This window comes from Callospermophilus lateralis, chromosome 16 (assembly GCF_048772815.1).
Source record: "Callospermophilus lateralis isolate mCalLat2 chromosome 16, mCalLat2.hap1, whole genome shotgun sequence".
Classification (NCBI taxonomy): Eukaryota; Metazoa; Chordata; class Mammalia; order Rodentia; family Sciuridae; genus Callospermophilus; species Callospermophilus lateralis.
This window is the reverse complement of record NC_135320.1, coordinates 31,295,146-31,319,069: the sequence shown is the minus strand read 5'-3', so window position 1 is coordinate 31,319,069 and position 23,924 is coordinate 31,295,146. Positions and strand designations below refer to the sequence as shown.

General features: G+C 39.4%; 1 protein-coding gene across 2 annotated transcripts in view; it reads left to right on the top strand.

Moving 5' to 3' along the window:
* Slco5a1 (solute carrier organic anion transporter family member 5A1) overlaps window positions 1-22,673 on the top strand; it is a 129,698-nt gene extending 107,025 nt beyond the window's left edge. For both annotated transcript variants that reach the window (XM_076836336.1, XM_076836335.1), the window contains 5 exons: window positions 721-919; window positions 11,904-12,063; window positions 14,136-14,377; window positions 16,514-16,578; window positions 18,849-22,673. In XM_076836336.1, the coding sequence (XP_076692451.1) occupies window positions 721-919; window positions 11,904-12,063; window positions 14,136-14,377; window positions 16,514-16,578; window positions 18,849-19,303 (1,121 nt within the window). In that variant the 3' untranslated portion in view covers window positions 19,304-22,673. The remainder of the gene's footprint in view (window positions 1-720; window positions 920-11,903; window positions 12,064-14,135; window positions 14,378-16,513; window positions 16,579-18,848) is intronic.
* The last annotated feature ends 1,251 nt before the right edge of the window (window positions 22,674-23,924 follow it).

Sequence of the window (23,924 nt, the reverse complement as noted above, 5' to 3'; positions counted from 1 at the left end):
CTTTTAATTGCAATATATGAATGTATATTCATATACTGCATTATATGAATATATTACATATAATGCATCTGTTAATGGACACTTGGTTTATTGCCAGTTTTTTGGCTCTTAGAGTGTTTCAAATATCTTGTAATCTCTTTTGTTGCCTGGGTGCATGAATTTCTTCAAAATATGGATCCAGAAATGGAATTGCCAGTTACAGGGGTATATATTTTCCACTCTATAATGCCAATTTATATTTCAAAGTAGTGTCAGTATTAACATCCCACCAAGGTTGAGAGTTCCCAACACTCTATCTTTGCCAACATGTGGTATTGTGACTTAAATTTTTACCATTGGTGCAGATAGTAGTGTTTCACTGTGGTTTTAATCTGTATTTCCCTCTTAGCAATGAAGTGGGTGCCTTTCATGTGCTCACTGGTCATCTGTATTTTCTTTTTGGTGAAGGTTGGATTCAAGTTTTGCCTACTTTTCTAAGGGGTTGTTTATCTTATTGCTTTGTTAACGTTCTTTATAACATCAGGATGTGAGTCCTTTGTTGATCATTAGGTTTTGAAAGTGATATTATACTACAGAATCACACACCCTTTTATTTATTGATGACAACAATTTTAAAATTCTTTACTCTAGTACTAATGAGCAAACAGAACAGAATAATTGGAAAAGACAAACAAACATGTATGTTAGTTCAAATTAACCCTCCCCTTCTCTTTTTCCCAGGTGTTATTATTGTCCCCAGTGCTGGTGTTGGTATTGTCCTCGGAGGCTACATTATAAAAAAATTGAAACTTGGTGCAAGAGAATCTGCAAAATTAGCAATGATCTGCAGCGGTGTGTCTTTATTGTGTTTTTCAACCCTATTTATTGTTGGATGTGAAAGCATCAATCTAGGGGGCATCAACATCCCTTATACAACGGGGTAAGTACCTCTGAAGAGCCATCCCCTGTCAGCATGACCAAAGTGGGAGCCCATAGTGTTTTATGTACCCGGGTAGGATGTCCTTCCTCCTGGCTGTCCCTCCTGTGCATGCTCTGTCTCTCCAGGTGGAGCCCACACTTCTGGCAGGCAGAGGCCAGGATCTTGCCTTTGTCCATGTCCTTTTTAATCCTACAGAGTGTCCTTCATACCATTTTGATGACAGAAGATGAGAAAAATGCTAGTTGGATTAATGAATACTGTTGTTTTTAACATAATGTTTATTTCTTGTTTTTTGTTTTTTTGTTTTTTTTTGCACCAGGATTGAACCCAGGGTCGCTTAACCACTGAGCCACATCCCCAGCCCTGTTCTGTATTTTATTTAGAGACAGGGTCTCCCTGAGTTGTTTAGCACCTCGCCTTTGCTGAGGCTGACTTTGAATTCCTGATCTTCCTGCCTCAGCCTTCTGAGCTGTGGGATGACAGGTGTGCGCCACTGCACCCAGCTAACATAATGTTTTGAATGGGTAATATATTCACCTAGCTTAAAAGCCTCAAATTCAATGAAAATACAGTGTACACTGAAAAGTTGTGCTTTTATCTATGCCTCCATCTTCTACTTCTTCCCATTTCTCCATCCAAAGATAAACCAGGTAAACACTTTTATTCATTTTTTAAATATCCTTCCAGAGCTCTTTTATGCAAAAAGTATAATACGTCTTTTCAATTTTCCTTGTTTTATATGCCACATACGGCATTCTACACACATTCCTCTGAGCTTTGTTCTCATGTAACAATATAGCTTGGAGCTCTTTCTGTACTGTAATATAGGAACGTGAAGCATAGGTGACCCTTATGCTGACCCTTCTGTGCATCATTCTTCTAAGTGCTTTATACATATTAACTTGTGCATCCTCACAACAGCCCTATTAGGTTGGTGCTGTTATCATCCTGATTTGACAGATGACAAAACTGAGGTACAGACCACACAGGTCATTGGTTCAACATTTAGCAGTGCCACCTTCTCAGAGACTCTCTTGTTCTCCACAGTCCAAGGAGCTCACTCTTCATTCTTGATCTTCTTGCCCCTCCTTTTAGTTCCCTCTTCGCAGTAACACTGAACATTGTCTGAAATGATCTTGTTTAATTATTTTCTTTGTTCTTGTCTCTGGCTCTAAAATATGAGCTCTTTGAGACCAGTTACTATATCTGTCTGCATAATGGTTGCCTCTCTGCCATCTAAAACAATGAGTGGCCTTTGTTGCATGGATGTGTGGGTGAATGGGTGGATAGGTGGATGGAGGATGGATGTCTCCATTGGACTTTATTCATTCATTGTACATAGTCCTTTCTAAGCACTTTAGTTTAATACATATGTCTGTTTTCTTTTTACCTTGGGGAAATTTTCTTAAACTGTAGTTTTTCTCATTCTTGCCTCTTCATTTTACTTGTGTTCTGCAGGATTCCTGTTAATCAGATGTTGCATCTTATGGACTGGTTGCCTGTGTGTTGAATTTATTCTCTCATATTTCATATGTTGTTGTTGTCTTCTGCTGTGGGTGGCTTTTTCCAAACTTTATTTTCTTCCTCTCTCTCTCTCTCTCATATATATATATATTTTTTTTTTTTTACTTTGAGGAAAATCTTTTTCTTTGTTGAATTCTGAGTGTCCCTCTTTCATAGCATCCTGAAGTTGTCTTAAGACAGTCTTACCTTCTCAGGTCCTTCTGGGCATATAATTAGAATTTTTCAACTTTGTTTCTGTTCCTTACATTTTATCATTTTGTTTTAAGGGACAATTTTTCTGTTTGTTTTTTTCTGGACTTTGCAGTCTGACAGCACTCAGTCTAGCATCTCTTGCTCTTCTCCTCCTCCATTCCAAATACAAGAATGAGAGGGTAGCGGGTCAACATCTAGTGTAGAGGCTTAGCTTTTTGAATGTCTTGCAGTTTCTTTAAAGAAGAGCTTTCTGTTGAACCTCTGGTTCCTGAATTGGAACCTTGGGGTGGGTGTACGGATGCCAATGGCAGGGTCCACTGATATGGTGTCTCTCCCTCAGATGCCTGGGGAGTTCCTTTGGGTGCCTTTCCACATCTCACGTTTGCCTGCTGATGCTTCTGCTGCCTTTGAGCTCAAAACCTTGTGGAGGTTCCTTTGGTTAGGTTTGCTCCTCCCCCTCTAAAGTGGCCCCTGCCCTTTGCACATAAATCCTTGCGAGATCTGCTCCCTATTTTCATGAGGTCTGGTGTCTGTCTTTTCATTTCCTTTTAATCTTACTCTACTTTTAAGTTTGTTCTCAGAGGGGTTGGAAGACAGGCTCAGTATCTTACCTGCTTTGAAACTACAGGTCCTCTCAAGACTTCTAAAGCCCTTGCTTAACACCACGTATATACTGCCAATCCTGAGTCAACCACTTCTGGACTCTCCCAGGTCCACTGGGAAAAAATTATATAATTGTGCTGATTGGCTCCATTACAGATTTATGAGTTCCAATCTTAGCAGGCCCTCCTGTGCTGAGCCATCCATTTGCTTAGCCCCAGTCAACTCCCTGCCCTAAGCTCACGATGATGATCTTTTTTCTTTTTCTTTCTTTTTTAAAAATCCCTTCCTCAAGTCCTTCATTTTGGCCTAGTTTTATTTTTCTTAGTGGCCAACCAATTCCATATTAGTGAGAAAACAGAGTTCCCAAGAATGAACTCTGAACTTCCCTGAAACTCTTTTTTCTAAGACAGTATTATTTTTAAATGATGACTCCATCGTTTTTTAGCCAAAAAAGTTACCTTAAAATTGATGTATTCTGTTTCCTCCTATGTAGGTTGGGTAATCATGTCTATCTCTCCCAGCATAATTAAAATAAAATACATATGGGTGAAAAAATTAAAATAATTCAGAAGGTTAAAAAATGAGAAGCCAGTGTCTCTTTCCCTTATCTTCAACATCCAGCTTAAATCATTCAGATATTTTAAACAATACTTATGGTTTTGATTAGAAGGATTATTTAAGGGAAGGTTCTTACTACAAAGAATCCAGCATTTAGAATGTGCTGAAAAATTATTTTCTTGTCTTTATTCCTTTCCCTTGTGATCATGCAATAGAACTCAGCTATTTTTTTCTTCTTTTTTAAAACGTGAATGAATGTCAGACCTCTACCTCTGCTCAGGGATGTTATGTATATAGTGTTGCTGAACTTGGTAAAAACTCAATGCATCTTAGTTATGTAAATTCATGATTAAGGGCGCACTTCTCTGTTGATTGAAGTCATCCAAGGAAAAGTAACCTCGTGAGGAGTGCAAAACCTAATTGTTCTGGTCTTTGCAAACTGACTTCAGTGAAGTTTATGAATTAGCCAAGGAAAAACCTAGTTTTCATGGAGAATTTCTCTGGCTTCCTAACTACTTTTAGGAAGATAGTCTGAGAATGAATAAGAATAAACAATTTTGAGTGGCGCAGCAGTAGAGGCATGCCACTTTTAGAATGTGGAAAAAGGTGTGTGTGGGTGGATCTGTTCTTTATGTAGGTGTGAGCTACAGTTCAGTTTCACCCCTTTGTCTGGGTTCTCTTCTGCAGGGTCCAACCTGCTTGACGGTATATGACTGCCAGCCTGGTAAAAACCATATTGTGCTCTGAGTGACTTTAAGGCTTGTACTTTGGTATTCTTTTTCCTCCTATAAAGCCAATAAAGAGAAAAATGGCACTAAAGAGTGGAATCTTTGTTAGGCAGCTGTTTGGCTCAGGAACAGTGATTGGCACTTACGTATGTCTTTTATGTATAAATCTTATAGCACTTACAGCATCGCTGTAACGTATATATTATTACCCACATTTCAGTGTAAGAAAACAAGGCTTAGAGATTAAGTGATTTACTCAAGGGCATCAGTTAATAAGGAGTGGAACAAAATCACACCCTGATGACCTGTTTCAGAGCATGTGTCCTTTCTGAACACCACACAGAAGTGTGTTGACATTACCTGTTTCATACAGGTGCACACCTGTGTGTCCACGCCACCTTCTTACTGATTGGGTGGTAGAGCTGGCCTGTGCCTTCCTCACTTCTGCACTGCTTCCTGGTATTTCAGGGCAGCTGAGGCACATGTGCAGTGCTGTGGCTCTGCTCATCTGCTGCATCTGCCCTGTGGCTCTCAAGTCAAGCGGTAGAGGTTTTTTAGCTTGGCCTTGTTCCACACTAGCTGCAGGGGCACAGGAGAATTATTGGACTTCTCTGTGCTTGGTGTCTATCTTTTTAAGGTGAGGAAGCAGATAGTATTTATCTTGTTGAATTGATGTGAGGGTTGAATAGGTACTTGGTGAATTCCTTAACCTTTCTGTTGCTTGATTCCATTGGGGATCAAACCTAGGGCCTCACACTGTGCCTTAATTTCTTTTTTCTTTTTTTTGATACCGAGGATTGAACTCAGGGGCGCTTAACCAGTGAATCGCGTCCCTGGCCCTTTCTCATATTTTATTTAGAGACAGGGTCTTGCTGAGTTGCTCAGGGTCTTGCTAAGTGGCTGAGGCTGGTTGAACTCATGATCCTCCTGCCTCAGCCTCCTGAGGCTGCACCGCCTCACCTGAGTGTACCTCAGTTTCTTCAGCATTAAGCTGAACTTGATAATAGGACCTCTCCCTTAGAATCACAGGAAAGCTAGAATGGGATAAGACACATAAAGAGTCAGCAACTAATAACTATTTAATGATATTTTATCATTTTAATATGAAGAGAAATATGCTTGCAGTCATACAGAGTTCACTGATTTTGAATGCAGTGTTTCTGATTATTAAACTTTCCTGAAAGAAGGGGAAAAGCATAAAGAAGAGAGCACAATATATATGCTAACTTCATTTCTCAAAGTTTTGCATGGTGATTTTTACCTTATAGGACTTAATAACTGACCCACCTTTGTGTTAGCATCAAGTACTCTTGAGCCACCTAACTGTCTGGGACAGGCTTGGGGAGTTTTAGGAGAATGATCTTTTCCTGGGGACCCAAAAGGGAGTCTCAGTCTCTTTGTAGAAGAGATGTTATTAATGGTTCCCTAATATAATTCAGATTTGATATCAAAGATGTGGAAATGACCTATATGTCCATGATACATGAATGAATAAAGAATAAGTGATATGCATATTAAATGTGATATAGGAACTACATCTTATATCATACATAATATGTACATGTATGTCACATATATGTGTATATATACACAGAATAGAAAACTAATCATCCTTAGAAAAGGAAATTCTGTTATGTGCTACAAAATGGATCTACCTAGAGTGCATTAAGCTAAGTGAAACAAGCCAGTCATAGACAAATACTGCATGACTCCATTCACATGAGATATCTAAAACAGAAAATTCATAGACTCAAAGAGTGGAATGCTGGTTGTCAGGTGCTGGGGAGGGGCAATGGGAAGTTACTAATGAACAAGCTTAAAGTTTGAGTTAAGAGATAAATAAACTCTAGAGATCTGACGTACAACATTGTACCTGTGGTCAGCAGTACTGTTCTGCACACACAAAACTGTGCAGTGGTGGGCCTGGGGTGCAGCACAGCGGGAGTGCATGCTTAGCATGTGTAAGGGCCTGGGTTCCCCCCAACACCAAAAGAAAAAAACACTATTAAGTGGGTAATTGCTCGTTAAGTGTTTCAAACATAATAAAATGAAAAATTTTAAAAGAAGAAACTTTATATTTGAGAATCCAATGAGTTTTCATTTTGAAAGATCCCAGGAACTGTAGCTAATCTTCTGGCTCATCTCCAACTCAAGTAGTTCCATTCCCAGCACCCATAATTTCCCTGAGGTTTTAGTTAGAACATGTGTATGACTTTCCCCTCTGCATCTGAATTGTGTCTCACACAGGTATGTCCTAATGATCCTGTGGCTGAAAGAGTTGGCATTTACTATGATAGCTGTGGCTGAAGTAAGACTTTATCCTTATACATTGTGGACTGTGAGCTATCGCTCCTCACTCTATCTTTTTGTCAAATAATTTCTAAAAATTGAGTTAAATCTGATGTACAAAATTTCTAACCAGTTCTATGACTTGATAAATCATTTAATAGTTCTAGCATTATTATCTTTCATTTGTCAAATGTCATCTCTTTGAACTTAAAATCTATTGTATCATCTTTATGTGACTTCAGTTACAGGGCCCAAACTTTCTCAGGGGTGATTGCTTGAGCTGCCACCTGGTGGGGAAATGATAACTTTCTGTCTGGGCAGTGGCTGTTGGAAAGGGTGGTGCACCCAGTCCCACTCAGCTCCCAAATCTCAAAGGTTGTGAGTTTCTTCTCTGAGAGTAGGTTTTCCCCCACAGTATTCAGAAATTAAATAGTCATCTAATCCATCCCTTTGCCTCAGTTTCCCATGGGGGCCTCTCATCTTCCTTCTCACCACACCTGTTCTTGCGATAGTCAATACAGCATGTTTAATGTACCAGCCTTCCTAGGTATCTGGCATTTCTGGCTAGATCACTCCTAAATTCTCTAATTACACCATTCTGTAACTTTTATCCATTAATACTTCTGCCACATGTTGATGGAAAGAATACCAATACCTTAGAGCCTGTATGTTCAAGGCACATTGCTAGACACTGGACATATGTTTATTCACCAAATCCCTTTTACAACTGTCTGATGGCGATATTTGGATATCTATTTTACAAATGTAAAATCCAAAGTTCATCGCCTTTGTGAATTGTGGAGATGGAATTTCACCCAGGTCTTTCCAAGCCTAGTACTCAGGATCACTGAAAACTGTGTCACGAAAGCAACTTTAGAACCTTCTCCAGGAAGAAGGAAGCAGGATAAGCCACCCCCAAGATTTGTGCTAGAGAAAGCAAAACTGTGGACAGTTACATAAAATTGCCCTGCTAGCATAGAGACTTAAGAGGACACACTGTGGAGGTAGATAAAACTGGATTTAAATCCATTTCTGACTCATTCTAGATAGATATGTGACTTTGGTAGTACCTGCCCACTCAAATCCAATTTCTTTGCTTGATCAGCAAGAGCAATTGTAATTCTCATGAGGAATGAATGAGCTAACTTATGTGTAGAGATCTCAGTGCACACTGTATAGAGGAAAAATAGAGCTCTGCTAATGTTAGTTTTAAGTGATAATGATGAGTATCAGGATAATAATAACTATAAATCTGAAGTTGATAGCTTTATATAGTCAAGGAAGAATTTTAATACAAAGCCAAAAATTTAAGTGGAGTTGAAACATTCTAATTGGAAGTTTTCTTGAGGGCTGAGATCAATTGATAACGATTAAGAAATTATGACAAGTGTACATTTCCCCACTAACTGATTAGTGTATTTCAGTGGGTGGATCATATTCCTTTACTCCATGAGACTTGAACACATATGCACAGGTTCCTAATTGTCATATCTTTTAATAGGGAGAAATGAGGACAAAAAGGTGAGGGAACTCCTCGTTGAATTATAGACACCAGAAGTGTGTCAGCTGGGGAAGTTCAAGTGGTTTTTAGGTCTTAGGGTAGGGTGATGGGACACAACGGCTGGTGTGTGTGTGTGTGTGTGTGTGTGTGTGTGTGTGTGTGTGTTTAGGGCAACTGTGTTCTTACATACCCAGCTATAATGGCCTTATGGCAGAGATTTTTTTTTCTTTTACTTATATTAAAATTTGTTTTGTTTCTATATATCACTTTAAATAAACATTGATTTAATAAAAGTGGGGCAATACTGCTGTTATATTTTCCTTCTAACTCCCTCCACCTCTTTTTTGTCTCCTTAGGTTTTCTTAAGGCACATCACTCCATCTCTTAGAATTCCTTATTCTTTAAAAGTAGCAAACGTACTAGCTTATCTCAGAGACCCCTTCCATCTCTCTGTCTCTACAATTCCATGATTTTTATAGTAATATAGATGGGTGACTCTCAAGCTAGCAGTTTGGAACATGCGATTATGAGGCATTTGCTAGCAAGGCCCTTTGCCTTATTTGAAATCAAACTTACATTGATTTATGAGTTAAAATGAATATTTCATTTGGAAAGCAACTATGTTGCCAGGCATGCTTTCATTTCTTTGGAAAGGTGGTGTGTGGACCCTGTGCCCAAGGATAAGTGCAGTGCACAGTGAGTACTTCTTGTGCATTTCTGCCCCCATCCCGGGTTCATTTCTTGTTAGTGAAATATTGTTATTCAGGTTTCAATGCTTGCACTATTATTAGAATCTAGGCTGTTTTCTGGAGAGTAAATTAAAATCAAAGAAGACATTATTCTTCTGAAGAAAGTTTCTATTTTAATCAGCCTCGTGTAAAGGGTGAACCTTGTCAGCAGCTTTCGCTTTTGTTCCACAATTCTCTTTTCCCCTAGTGACTTTTCACGAAGGCCCACTTCCTTTCACTGGTACTTAAATTTGTTGCCTAATTTGATTTTCTTAGAGCTTTTCATATGATACCATTTTTGTATCCCCATGATCCCTGAGAAAAGCAAACATTCCCAGGGTGACCTGAGACTGTGCCTCTGTCTCTTAACCTCATGGATGTTTTGTCTTCCTGTGGTCAGTGTGTCTCCAGCATGTTGTTGTCTTCTTCAGGTTCCTTCCTCTTGGAGGGACATATTCTTAAAGGACAAGGTTTTTGAACTCTGTGGCCATATATGAAGTAAAAGCACTTTGTTAATAGGAAATACCAAGTAAATAGCAACACTAGTAACCCATGGTACAATATTGAAGCCTGCCATTTTTCGTGACTAAGCATGCAGGCATGTAAAAGCCATTTTAGGTGGTCCTGGCTTGCATTTTAGTTCTTGAAGAACTGGTAAAGAGAATATTCGTGCCCACTGAATACTTTTCATATGATAGCAGTTAAAAACAGTTAACATGCACTGTTCAGCTTTAGGGTGAATGTCTTAATGGCATCCTAAGCCATTTCATCCTTGGTAGGATGGGAAAGGTAGTTGGCCTGGCGTATGGTCATTGGTCTGAGGTCTTATTCTTAGCATTACTGACATTTGGTCCAGATTGTTCTTTATTGTGAGAGGTAGGGGAATGTGCTGTGCATTGTGTGATGTTCGGTAGCATCCCTGGCCTTTACTTACTAGTTACCAATAGCATCCCTGTGGTTGTGACAACCAAAATTGTCATTGCCCAATGTTCTCATGGCGGGGTGTGACCCAGTCGAGAACCACTGGTCTAGAGTTATTTTGTTTAGGTATATTCAAACTTTAAAATGTTTGGATTCGAAGAGTAATGAACATAATGATTACCAAAGTCTTGTGATAAATTGTTTTCTGTGGAATGACGTGAATGAAGAACAGGATTGATATCACTTTCATGTTAGAAGGCTTTCTTGATAGAACTTCAATATTGCTTTGAATTTGTTTCTCCCACTGACATCCGAGAACTCAGTTATCATTGAAAGGCCACGGAGGGGAAAAGCCTAGGAACCAAAAACACTTTAAATTTATAGGTTACTATAAGGATTGGGATGGACTATGCTACTGGATAAGTAGCACTAACATAGTCATTGAAGATAGGTTGTGGCATATAACAGACATTCCAAAATATTTTTTGAATGGACTATGATGGATGAGTGAAGGATATGCTTTTGCTAAGTCACTTAGCTTTAGGAACAATATTTCATCGGTGATTCATGGAGGGTGGCATGAAGACAGAAGCAGAGAGGTCATGATTATGAGCACTGTGTTTGCTTCCATTCCTCTGTGGTCCCCTCCGGGGAACCAGCCTGCCTCTGCTCCTCACTGATGTTTTGCACTTCTCTTCCCTGCCCTGTATTCCACTGGTTCCCCCTCCCTTTATACTGATTGCCAGAAATGATTTTCTGAGAGCTTTCACAGTGTACCATTTCTTTCTATTAGACTCCATGATATTATGGAAAAAAAAATTCCCACCACATTTGATTGTGCAACTTCATTTGGGTATTCCTGAGTAAAGAGCTGTTTAATCATTCTTGTTTGAATCCAACTGGTGATGTGATTTCTAACCAATCATCTTTGCAAATCATTCCTTTAGATTTCCCAGGTTCCATCTCTTTCTTTGAGAAGTTATTCCAGAACCATTAAAGTTTTTGTTTAAAGGAACCAATATTGATAACTATGATTGATGTATTTATGTGCTCACAATGATATTGTTGGTTCAATACTGAAAAGTATTTTCTCTATTTTACCAGTTTAAGAAATTGATAAATGTTTGAGATGGAGGATATGGTAATTTACCCTGATTTGATTATCATACAGTGTATTAAAACATCATATTGTACTCTGTAAATGTGTACAATTCTTCTATGTTAATTAAAAGTGAAGTAAAGTTAGGCACAGTGGTGCACACCTGTAATCCCAGGGGCTCAGAGGCTGAGGCAGGAGGATTGCAAGTTCAAAGCCAGCCTCAGTAATTTAGCGAGGCCCTAAGCAACTTAGTGAGACCCTGTCTCAAAATGAAAAAATAAAACCGGCTGGGGATGTGGCTCAGTGATTAAGCGCCCCTGGGTTCAATCCCTGGTACCAAACCAAACCAAACAAAACACTAGGACTGAATGGTAGAATGTTTGCTTAGCATGCATAAGGCTTGGACTCAATCCCCAGCACACTAATAATAATAGTAATAATAAAAACAATAACAGTAATAAATTTAAAAATTTAAAAAGGAGTTTCAGCCCAAATATGTTAAAACATAGAGCCAAGTGCTTACAGTAAATGAGGAGTTATATAAAAATTCAAATTATTGAGCCTACACATAAGACCAGTTCTGAGGCATCAAGGTGAAGGATAAAATTGAGTTGGGACAGATAATTTGATCTAAAAAAACTACTGAATCCGCAATACTAGAAAGCTGAAACTTTTTATGTTGTGTTGTAAATTCCTGTAATGATGGAAGGCAGCTGTTTCATGATACTGTAGCTTTGATGCATGGGAACATCTTTGCTAATGTGGACAAATCACTAAATATCAAGGTGTTTCCTCTTGCTTTCATTTTAATTCTGCTCCTGGTTTGTTTCCTTTCTCTCAGACCTTCTCTGACCATGCCTCATAGGAACCTGACAGGAAGCTGCAATGTTAATTGTGGTTGTAAGATACATGAATATGAGCCAGTGTGTGGATCAGATGGAATTACGTACTTTAACCCCTGTCTGGCTGGCTGTGTTAACAGTGGTAATCTTAGCACTGGGGTGAGTAGATTTCCTAAATTCCTCTTTTGTTGTTAATCCAACGTCTTGTGACAAGGACGTGATAGAATTCATATGCAACCATGATGACTTCAGTCTCCTTTTTTTGAGAGGCTCCAAATAACCTACAAAGTACTTCCTTCAGATAAACACCTTGTGGAAAGAAGTTATGCATTGCTCTCTTGGTTTTGCTGGGGAGGATGGGAGTGTTTAAGTGTAGAGATTTGGTTCCATATCAGCCCTCTCTACATTCCATGTCAACTCAGTGAAACTTGATAACATTGGGCTCCTGGCCTTCCATTTGTTTTCTGACAGGGCCCCTGTAATGGATTTGAAGGTCAAGAAGACCATAGTTTGTGCTGGTGGGAGAGACAGGAAAGCACTTCCCCTGATTCTGGGAAGATGGGCAATGGCAATTTTTCACAAACTATCAGTTTGGTTCAGACTCTTTTGAAGAATTTTTCATTTGTTCTTTTTAGTTATACATGAGGACAGAACGTATTTTGACACGTTGTACATACATGGAGTATAACTTCCCAGTTTTGTTATTGTACATGATATGGAGTTCCACTGGTTGGTTCAGACTTTTTTTTTTTTTTTTTTTTTTTTAACTTTCAGAGTAAAGATATTTCTGTCTGTTCAAGAATAGGCTATTTTGAGAATCCCCTCCTCTGTGAGTTATAAATAGGCTGTAATTCTGTGGGAGAAGTTTTGCGTATTCTACTCCATTCTTTATCGAGCCTGGCTTGATTCTTTGCATAAGAACAGATGGAGGGCACTGCTTTAATTGAAAGGTTAAAATGCATTTGCTTGTTCTGCGCAGGTGATAGAGATTAAACCATTGACTGGATGTTTTGAAGATGCCATTTTTTTTTTTTTAATTTCGGAGTTTAGAACTAGAGTGATAAATTGAGAATCCTGTTGCTTGTTCCCTGTATGCAATTGGTGAGCTCCAGTGTGTGCTGAGAGGGAGGGCGAGATCTGTCCCTCTCAGTGGCCAAGCTCTTCCTCAGGTTCCTCTCTTTCTTTTAAGAAGACTGGAGATCCTTTGCACAAAGATGGCCAAACAGCGCCCACCTTTATCCCTGTTCTTACTGTTGCTCCAAGTGTTCACCACATGGACCAATTAACATTTTCATTCAGTAAAATGCAACATAATAAGCAAGGAAGGTTAATTGACTGAGTAAACATTTGTTGGTTTATTTTGGTTTTGTACAAGTAACACCCAATGAAGTTTCACTTTTCACTTTTCACTTCACTAAGAAAATTTTGGTAGTTAACAGAGAATTTTGTCTCTTTCACTCTTCTGTAGCGTCAGTCCCTTGAATGCATCTAGCCTGTCAGTGTGGACTCACAGATATTTGTTGGAAAAAAATGGACAAGTGATTTTGGGTGCACCAGTGCTTCCCAACAAAGTCTAGGAACAGCACTGAGCTTGGGCCATGGTCACCAGACCTAAGTTACATTCATGGAGTGGGTTATTCATCCATAGCTTGGAGTTCACCAGATAACTAAAGGAGATTCAAAAGGTGTTTAAACTAGAACAACTAATGAGAAGCTCACTATTATTTGTACTGAAGCCATCATGACTGTGTTACGAATTCTTTCCCATTTATTTAGCAGATCATTACTTTAGACCCGGGTCCACTATGTGCTCAGCATTGTGGTAGGTCATCAGGGTTGTGCTAGGTACTCTGGTAAGCATGCGTGAAGATCAGGCTGGGTTCCTGTTTCTAAGGGGCTTTTATAATTGGAAAGCCCAAGAGTTCAAACAATCTGAGCAGCTTAGGTTTACAACCCAATTTGAGCTTACAGAATGTAAACATAGAATTGTTGACAGCTTCTTAGAAAATTTTAGGTTTAAACAGTTTTAACTGGCACATTTTGGTATTGTTAGACACATGCTTTGATTCTTTACTATTATCAGTGAGGAAGGTGTTTTCAGTGAGATCTTTTGCATTTTTAACATGCTGCAGTAACTATTGTAGAATATTTTACTTCACTTTGTCTTACTAGTCCTATGCTACACTTTCCTTTTGATTGGCACTCAACCTAACTTTATTTTGCTCACTTAGATTCGGAATTATACAGAATGCACCTGCGTCCAAAGTAGACAAGTGATCACTCCGCCCACAGTGGGACAGCGAGGCCAGCTCCGAGTGGTTATCGTCAAAACGTATCTCAACGAGAATGGCTATGCTGTGTCAGGGAAGTGCAAACGGACCTGCAACACCCTGATCCCATTCTTAGTTTTTCTTTTCATAGTCACCTTCATCACAGCATGTGCCCAACCGTCAGCCATCATAGTGACACTCAGGTGAGAACAGCACTGGGCTCCAGGGGTGAGAGATGAAATAGCATTGCCAGAGCACATATTCCAGGACAAGGGATGACGGGGCACAGGAGAGGAGAGTGAGGTTCCATGGTGCAGGACAGTGTTCCTGGGGAGCTCGAGAGCTGAGTATTTCCATATTAGGAAGGGAAAGAATGGTTGCAACATTTCATATTCTAGAACTTTCTTTGATTGGGTTCTAATCTCTTTGGTTCCTTAAGTCTCTAACCTCAGAGGCTCAACTTCAGGAATTGAAAGCCATCCCCCATGTTACCTCTGCAGGGAAGCCAGACCCTGGAGGGGGGCAGGAAGTAATTTGGTAAAGTTGCTAAATCATGCATACCACAAAAGCTATTATCTCCAACTTTGTAGACAGTCCTGTACCTCCTGGGTCAGTGATGATTTATGCTGGGCCTGCATTTTGAAATGCTGAGTTCATTAGTTTTACTATCATATAAAATTTTGGAATGGAATCAAAGAGAGTTTAGACTGGGAAATGTGATTTTCCACTTATTCAGGATCTTGCTTTCTTTGCTGTATTATATATCCTGGTTTTTGTTGTTGTTGTTGTTGTTTATAAGAAGATATGAAAGCTAATTTTGTTCTATTAAAAATGTTGATGCTGGCACATTTGAATTAATGTGTTGGTATTTACAGTAAGGGCTGCACTGGGCAAGGAAGCGCAGCATGATGGGCAAGAAGAGCAAACCGTTGGTGGTTTTAGAGGGACTAGGGATGCAGCGCAATGAGGATGTGAATAAGGGAGTCCTCCTTCTTCCTCTGGCTCCTTGGAACCCACCGTGCTGGGCACCTGGCAGGACGTGCCTGCTGATAAGTCACCCTTACTGAGAGTGGGCAGATTGCACCTTCATGTTCTGACTTCTTGCCTGTGGGATAGTGAGGGAGATATTTCCCAGAAAAGCTGTTCCTTGGGAGTCTGATAACAGCACAGGAAAGGCCCCTTGGTTTAGTTACCCCGTCCCTCCACTGGCAGATATTTATACGGCAACAACCACATGGGCAGAACTGGGCAATTTGCTACAAGGCATAAAGAATTTAGAGAAAAGACAACAAAGATACTGGTCCTCAGAAAATTTCCATTGTTTAAGGGATAGAAAGGAGAAGATTTATCATTGTTTTGCTTGAGACAGGGTCTTCTATGTTGTCCAGGTGGGTTGAGAGCCTCTGGTCTCAATTACCTCTCCCACTCCAGTCTTCCAGTTAGCTGGAACTACCATGTCGGGTCCATCATTTAACAAACCATAAGAATCATTAATATATTTGCTTATTTATGTAATATCATTTTTTCACTTTGTTTAATTAAAAAAATAATTGTTTAATTAAAAAAAAAACAGAAAATGTGGCTGGGAGGAGCTTAGTCTTTCTTTTTTGGGGAGGGGGCGGGGTACCAGAGATTGAACTCAGGGGCATTCAACCACTGAGCCAAATCCCCAGCCTTATTTTGTATTTTTTATTTAGAGATAGCGTCTCACAGAGATGCTTAGTACCTTACTATTGCTGAGACTGGCTTTGAACTTGCGATCCTCCTGCCTCAGCCTTCTGAGCTGTTGGGATTACAGGCATGCGTGCCATGGCACTGGCTTTCTATGGTTTTTGACTTCTTTTTTATATACATTTTTTTTGACCATTTATTCTTTCTTTTACTTTTTTCCTCCTCTGGGAGAATTATGGGAGTGGTTTTCATTGGACACTTCTACCATTCAGGAAATTACAGGTGAACAAAAACAGTGAATGCAATATTTAGGTGAACAGAGACAGTGAATGGTATGTTTAAAATTTTATGAAATTTTAAAAAAGAACTGATTTTGGAAGCCCAGTCAGAGATGCTTCTGCCCCTTCAGCTGAGATCCTTTGATCCTGGACCAGGGCTGACAAAGAAACAAGTAGAGTTAATCAGACTTTCCTTTGAGTCGTTTTGGGGAGACCTTTATTCTGTGAGCTCCCAACAGCAGTCTTCTTGGCTTTTGTTACTAAATTCTAGTGGATTGAATATGTTTGCCCAGCATCTGGATGGTGCCTCCCTCCGCACAGAACAGGCTTGATTTGATGTCTTTTCTTGGGACCACCATTTTAAAACATTTCTTTCTTCCTTCACTGTAGGTCTGTGGAAGATGAGGAAAGACCGTTTGCCCTGGGAATGCAGTTTGTTTTGTTGCGAACACTTGGTACGTCCCTGAATTTCCAAGCGAGCCTCTTAGTTCCTCCTTGCAACTGGCAAATACTCACTGTCCTTTAAAAATGGCAAGTCAAGTCATTTGTTACCATTCGTAGCTAGGAGTTTTACAGGTTTGTGGTGAGGGTACATTTCCTTATTTTTTTTCATTTGAACTAAAAGCTGACAAGTTTATTTGATGAAAAAAAAAATACCTCAACAAAACTGACTTTAGTTCAGTTTCTTTTTGACTGTGAACATAAACTTGGGCAAAATTCCCCAGACAGTTTTGCACAGTAGAAAATATTCAATGAAGACATTTTTAATCGGTTTGTTATCTTAGCATTTTGGTCCCTTTACTCCTTTTTTAATTTAGAAAGGAGATAAATTGGTGCTCATTTTACTTGTGAAAATTTCAATTTCTTGTTCTTGACAATAATTTACTTGAACTGAGCAAAGAATGTACATACCAAGTTTTTTTGAAGTAAAGAAACTCTTAAAAAGAATAATCAATCCCCAAAGCAACACCCAGAAATTACTGTCAAGTGTGGGTTCAAATCTTGGTAAAGAGAGAGAACACATGTGCATTCCTTAGTGCTTCGTAACTGTGAACGGAGCATAGGAAGAATAATTTTTCAAAGGTGATGCCCCCCAGTGAGGTCTTGGGACAGCGAATGGGAAATGACCTGTGAAGAGAAGCCTGCTGTCTCCGTGTGTTGCTAACTGACTTCCTCATCAAGCTTATCTTTTCCTTCTTTAGTGTCAGCCTATCATTTTCTTCAGCTGCTATTTTCCCCCTAGTAATCAATATTATTTTCTACAGGGGTGGGAGGAAGGGTTTTTGATTCAAATTTCGGTTTTGAAGAATAAAACACTTCAAAATGGCATCATCTTCCCCATTTGAAGCATTAAACCTCTCTGGAATTCTCACTTTGTGTATGTTGGGGTTCATGGCCTACTCCATTAATGGGCACTTTCCAGTAAGCCCAAGAGGCAAATGCTTCTGGTTGCATTTAATGAGTGGCTTGACTTTTGTTACTGGTGACTTTGAAGGTACTGGTTTTAAAAAGAATGCTGGTTAAAGGAAATTTGGACACGTGTACACATAGTTATACTTTGCATTGAAAACTAAAAAGTATTATTTTCAAAAAGGAAATTTGTTAACCAAAGGGGCGGCTGAATAGAAAAAGAAAAAAAAAAAGTCCCTTCCTTTTGCTCTGCCCCTCTCTGATGCCATGGAGTTGGGGTTATTTGGGATGGATTTGGAGGTAAAGTTAAGCCAGTGCCTCCTCTGTGCCCTCTTGCTGAGGCTCTCTGGCTGTCCTGAAAGATCCTTGGGCAGGAAAGCATAAAAGGTGTGGCTGTGCCATTGGGGTGACAAATTGACCAATGATTTAATAAAATAGTATGTGATAGTTAATAAACAAATCGCAATGGGCACAGAGTGATTTCTGAGTCTGGAATTTAAAGGAGGGGTGGATATTTGTCAGATGAACCAGTTAGGGGTCGTGGCACATTTGACAGAGCATGTGATGAAGGACATCTACTGGGTAGGCTTTGTCTGCGGGGATCAAAGCAATGTCTCTACAGTGTCCCAAACAACAAAGCTGCTACTCATCTGGATGTTTTATAAGCTTCAAAGATGAATTTTATGCCATAATTATTTCCATACCCTCAGCTCCCTTATACTAAAATTGCCATCTGATGTGGTGTCTGACTTAAGAGGGACAAGACTTGCCTCCTCCTCTTTCTACATCCAAGGACTAGGCCTCAACCCACAAGAATTAGATGTACTGAATTTTGGTGGGCAATGAAGTGTTCTAGCCTCTTAAGTATTTATGTCAAAATCCATTTTTTTTAGAAGTTTAAAAGGATTCTGTAGCTGCATCCGTAACAATAGACATTTTCCAGCTTTATTGAATTATAACTGACAAATAAAAAATGTATCTGAAGTGTACAATGTGATGATTACACATGTGTGTGTGTATACACACACACACACACACACACACACACACACAATAGACACTTTTTAACTATCCTAAAAACCAGTAACACATTCTGAGTTGCAACATGGAAGATTTTAAGTGTTCACCATTTAGGGAATGTTTTTAAAATAAATTGTGATTAGATGATATATCTTTTAAAAAAATCAAGTAACACAAGAGATTCACTTCCTTTAGCCGGTTTTTGAGCAAACAAGTACCTTGCTAATTTACAAGTCAGATTTCTTGTATAAGATGTACTGAATCTTTATGGTTTTCTTTCTCTCCCCAACCCTAGCATACATTCCTACTCCGATCTACTTTGGAGCAGTTATTGACACCACCTGCATGCTCTGGCAACAGGAATGTGGGGTACAGGGCTCTTGCTGGGAGTACAACGTGACATCATTTCGTTTTGTCTACTTTGGTTTGGCGGCTGGCCTCAAATTTGTTGGCTTTATTTTTATTTTTCTGGCCTGGTACTCCATAAAGTACAAAGAGGACGAACTGCAGAGGCAGAGGTGCAGAGAATTCCCTCTGAGCACCGTGAGTGAGCTCGTGGGCCAGCCCAACAAAGCCCAGAAGAATGCACGGACTAGATCATGTCCAGCCTTCAGCACCCAGGGAGAATTCCACGAAGAAACTGCTCTACAAAAAGGGATCCCATACACAGCACAGACCTACCCGGGGCCCTTCCCAGAAGCAATAAGTTCTCCAGACCCAGGGCTGGAAGAGAGCCCTGCTGCCATGTAGCCTCATTCCTGAAGCTTGAACATGGAAGACTTGTTTTGTTGGTTGAGTTGAATATGGTGGCTTGAGAAACACCTGTGCCTTCTCTCTTTTTTTTAACCTCAACAGATACAATCCTCAAACCAACAAAACTCAGTATACACAGCCACTGTCGATTGAGGGCTGGATACCTCAACAAGACTGAGAGCCTTTCCCCTCTTTTCTCCAAGGAGGAGTTTAGATACATTTGTTACCACTTTTGCTATGTTAATTTAATGCTCATGCTCCAATATGGCATAAGGCTGAGGTCCCCCGTTAACACAAATCGTGGGAAAGGCAATGGCCCTGTATATCATTAGCATACACTCCCCAAAAAGGTGAACCTGACCATGACCTTGCACTTGCAAATCCAAGTTTTTAGACATGAACACCTACTGTGAGTTCTGCTACAAAGCACAAATGAATCTGCCTCAACTATGCAATTTAATTGGAAAAATGTTAAGTGCAGCATGTTGCTTTTGCTTATAGAGAATAAAGCAGATATGATTTTGAAAAGAGGAAGAAGCTGAGGTTCCTTAAAGTACTGTTAATAGCATTTTAAGCCATAGCGGAGTTGTCAATCAGGTAGAATTTTTCGGATGCTTCAAAGGAACCACATGCAGAGCACGGTGAGAGGAACAGCTATGTCATTTCATAGGACATATTCTCTTTCAGTTTGTCTTCCCCATCATAAGGTAGTTAGAGGCTGCTGAATCATAAATCTGAAGGCTCGAATACAAACTCCAGAATTCTTTATAAGGGGCTTTAAAACTAGTGTGCTACATAACATGGCTAGAAATTAATTTGAGATGCATCATGAAGAAAGAAACTGATGGCTTTCTCATCCAAGGAAATTGCTGCAGAAATCCCTTTAGCTCGTAAGGACTGACATAAGATTAGTTAAGAATTGCAACCTTGACATTCAAAATAGGTAAAGAAGAAACTCCAGAGGTAAGATTGAGTCCCACCTGAGCATTTTAGTTATATGCTTAAAGCACTGGAGAAATCGGTATTGTTTTCTTTCTTTCTGTACAGAAAATTGCTGTGGCTGCTGCTGGAAATGAGTAATTAAATCAGGAAAGCTAAACCTGGGATATGAAAGTCACTTTGAATACAGGAGGAGGGAGATCTGTGGGCTGGACCTGAAATATGATCCTAAGTAGAGAAAATGATTTAAACTACGCCAGTCTTAAATTAGACATGAATTCTACTTTATCAGAGTTAGAATCAGTTTGATTTACCTTTCCTTCCTTCCAGTGGAATGCCTGCCGTGATTTTGAAAGAGGATTTTTCTGTTTTTAAATGCACTTTGGGTTCCTTATCCATCATTCTTTCCAGAACCTTCCAGAATATCATTTAGACTTAGGGGCCGCATAGGATGCTTTTTATGTGCTTCTTAAGATAGGTGCCTCCTAACAGCACTAATGGGCTGACAGAAAGTTACTCATGAGCTTTAACTGTGAGAGACTGAAAGGTCCAAACACAAATAGAATTGTGTAGTCTTTCTACATAAGCCTATGCAGGTATAGAGCTAACTTGGGAAACATGTTCTTGTATGGTTGGCCCTCTTCCATACAACAGTGGTGATTGGCAGACTGTCCCATGACTCAGGCTTTTTGGCTGAATCATCCTTGTGTGGCTTCACAGGTGAAATCATGTGTCTGTTCCTTGGTACAGAGTATTTTCCTCTTCACTTAGGAATGACATTGTTCAAATGGTTCTCTTGGTTGCAAGCAGTTTGCAGAGAGGGTAATCACTGTTACATTAAACAAAGTCTGCAAGTGTCTCAGGTGACAGGGACTTCCCTTCATCCCCTGCCTGGGCTTGGCTCTCTTGCTGGGCTAAGATTGTAGTTCCACTGGTATCTGTCAAACTTTGGTCCATGTGGTGTACACCGATGGTTTGGAACACATTGCTGATTAACCCAGTGTCTTCTCTGGGGACTCAGGGTTCCTCTTTACCTCTGTGGAAGACCTTGATTCTTTTTAGAATGGAAAAATTTCCTTCAGTGTTGGAGCTGTAGATGTGTAGAATGGGGAGGGGTGGTGGTTTCTTAATTTTTCTCTGATCATTAAGATACCACACTAAGAGACTTCTGGGAATTGGCACTGTTTTTTGGTATTAAGATTGTTGGACTCACCATGAGTAATTATTGTTCTTCCTCAAAAGGTTACCAGTTCCGCAGTCATCGACTGGGCACCAGCTACTTGTCAGGTACTATTAACCAATTAGCCTCTGAAATCCATGGAATCTTTTGGGGTGATTGGGCCAGAGCTCAAATAAATTGACCAGAAATGTGCACCACATGTTAATATTTTACTTCCTGATACTTATATATATATTAGGTGTATCATTGCTGTGTTGTTGGTAAAAATGTAGAATAAGTAGTATAAGTCTTGAAGGAGTGATTATTTTGGAATATGTACCGATTCAGAATTGTTCCCCAAATGCTTTGAGCTCTGGTAGCATAATTGGAATGTGACATGGCCAACTAAGCGGCTATTTTGTAGATGATACCATCTAACTGTGTATATAAGGTCTTATGTGTTTGTTAATAAATTGGTCATGTTACTTTATAGTCACACTTTCCATTAGAAGTTTTAATTGCTACTCTTCATGCACATAGGCTTCAAATTACTTGTTCTGGCAAAAGGTCATCTTGTTCCTTTATCAACTCTGTAAATTACTGTATTATTTGCCTTTAATATGCAAATATAATCCTTGAGTCCATTAATTTAGAAACACCCAAAGAGTGGGTGGGTGGTTGGAACAAATTCTTGGTTATGTTCATTGGTATAAAATCCTTATTCCTGGTAGGTCGATTTATTTCTTGAAAACAGTTAACAGTCACTCAGAATCATGGTTTTGGGAGTGAGGGGAAAGGAGAAACAGAGAGGACACAAATGATCATTTGTGGAGTGTTGACTATTTTTAGCACTATTTTGTCAAACACTTAAATGTACATCATTCATCTTCATCCTTTTAATAACTTGCAAGGAGTTTATTGTTTTTGTTTATTTTTGGTGGTGCTGGGATTGAACTCAGGGCCTCACATGTGCTAAGCACAGACTCCACCACGGAGCTACACCCCCAACCTTGTTTTTGTTAATTTTAAAAAATAGATGTGAATGTGAAAGGTAAAGTAACTTATTTAGGATTGTACAGAGGGGCAAAGTCAGATATAGGTTTCTCTCACTCCATTGTTCACTTTTTATGCTACCTAATGTCGAAAATAACTTTTGGTTAATAAAGCAAGATGTGATTGTAAAATAGTGAGGTTATTTCATTATATTATGTATTACTGTTTCTGAAGAATAGAGACATTATTATTTCCTTGTGTAGATAGTAGAAAACACCTGTAGGAACCATCAGCATTTGATGTTTAACTAATTAGATTTTTCAAGGTAAATTTCATTTGTTTAGCCAAGTGTAATATTAAAAATCACTTGTCAAAACAATACCTCAAATATTTTTATAGTTCATATTTAACATAGAACAAATTCAATTTGGGTGTTAACATCTAGTCTCAGCAGAACTTCTGAAGAGTTCAGATTTGTTGAATGGGAGCTTTGGGATTTCACGTTTTTTTTTTTTTTCTTTCCTTCAGAATATTAACCTTTCTCTTACTATTATTGGCAAACATGAATTTTTAGATTCCTAGTAAAGACTTAAAAATGAAGGGCTGGGGTTGTGGCTCAGGGGTAGAGCGCTCGCCTGGCATGCACTATGCACTGGGTTCGATCCTCAGCACCACATAAATGTAAAATAAAGATTTTGTGCCCACCTAAAACTAATAAATAAATATTTTTAAAAAATATTTATAAAAAAATGAGTATATACAAAAATACACACCAAACCACTGACCCTGACTGCAGCACATGGTAGAAATAAGGAGGTGCCACCAGAAATCAAACTGGTGCTCCAAAGTGGATGGGCGAGGCAAAGCTTTACTTCTGCCAGAACCACGTGCTATCAGATCCCTGCCTGCAGGCTTACCCCACAGTCAGTCCCTGCGTTTCTAAGTCTTAGTGCTGCCCTTTGCCCTGATTGGAGAACTCAGGGTTACAACTTACCTGATTGGTTAATTTTAAAATTGGAGTAGGCAAAGGGGAAGGGCTACAGTTAGAATGGCTACAGTTAGACTCAATTAAGGCAGAATTGGTATAAATAAATATTTTGAAAATGGTCCGCCAAACTTTTTATTTCTCACACACATGACTTGGAAGAATCAGGCTTCAGAGAAGGGAGCTAGGGAGCTGCTTCCTCCCTTCCCCCGCCCTGTAGGGCTTGTGTAGGTCATGGCCATCCTATATGTTCACTAACCACCGAGAAAATGTTTCTTCAGTCCACAATCCCAGCTTGCATTCTTTGGTGGACTTGGAGCCAGAATGTTTTTTTCTTTTCTTTCTTTTTCTTTTTCTTTCTTCTTCTTTTTTTTTTTTTTTTTTAAGCTTGTTTTATAGAAACCTTTTGTGCACAAGGGAGAAACTTCACAGTTTGGATAGACCTGAAATCTTTGTGGGAATTCTGTATTGTACCAGGGAACAGGAGGTTAGTCCAACCCTAGGGTGGTGGCCTGTGTGTGTGCTTAAAATATCCTAGATGA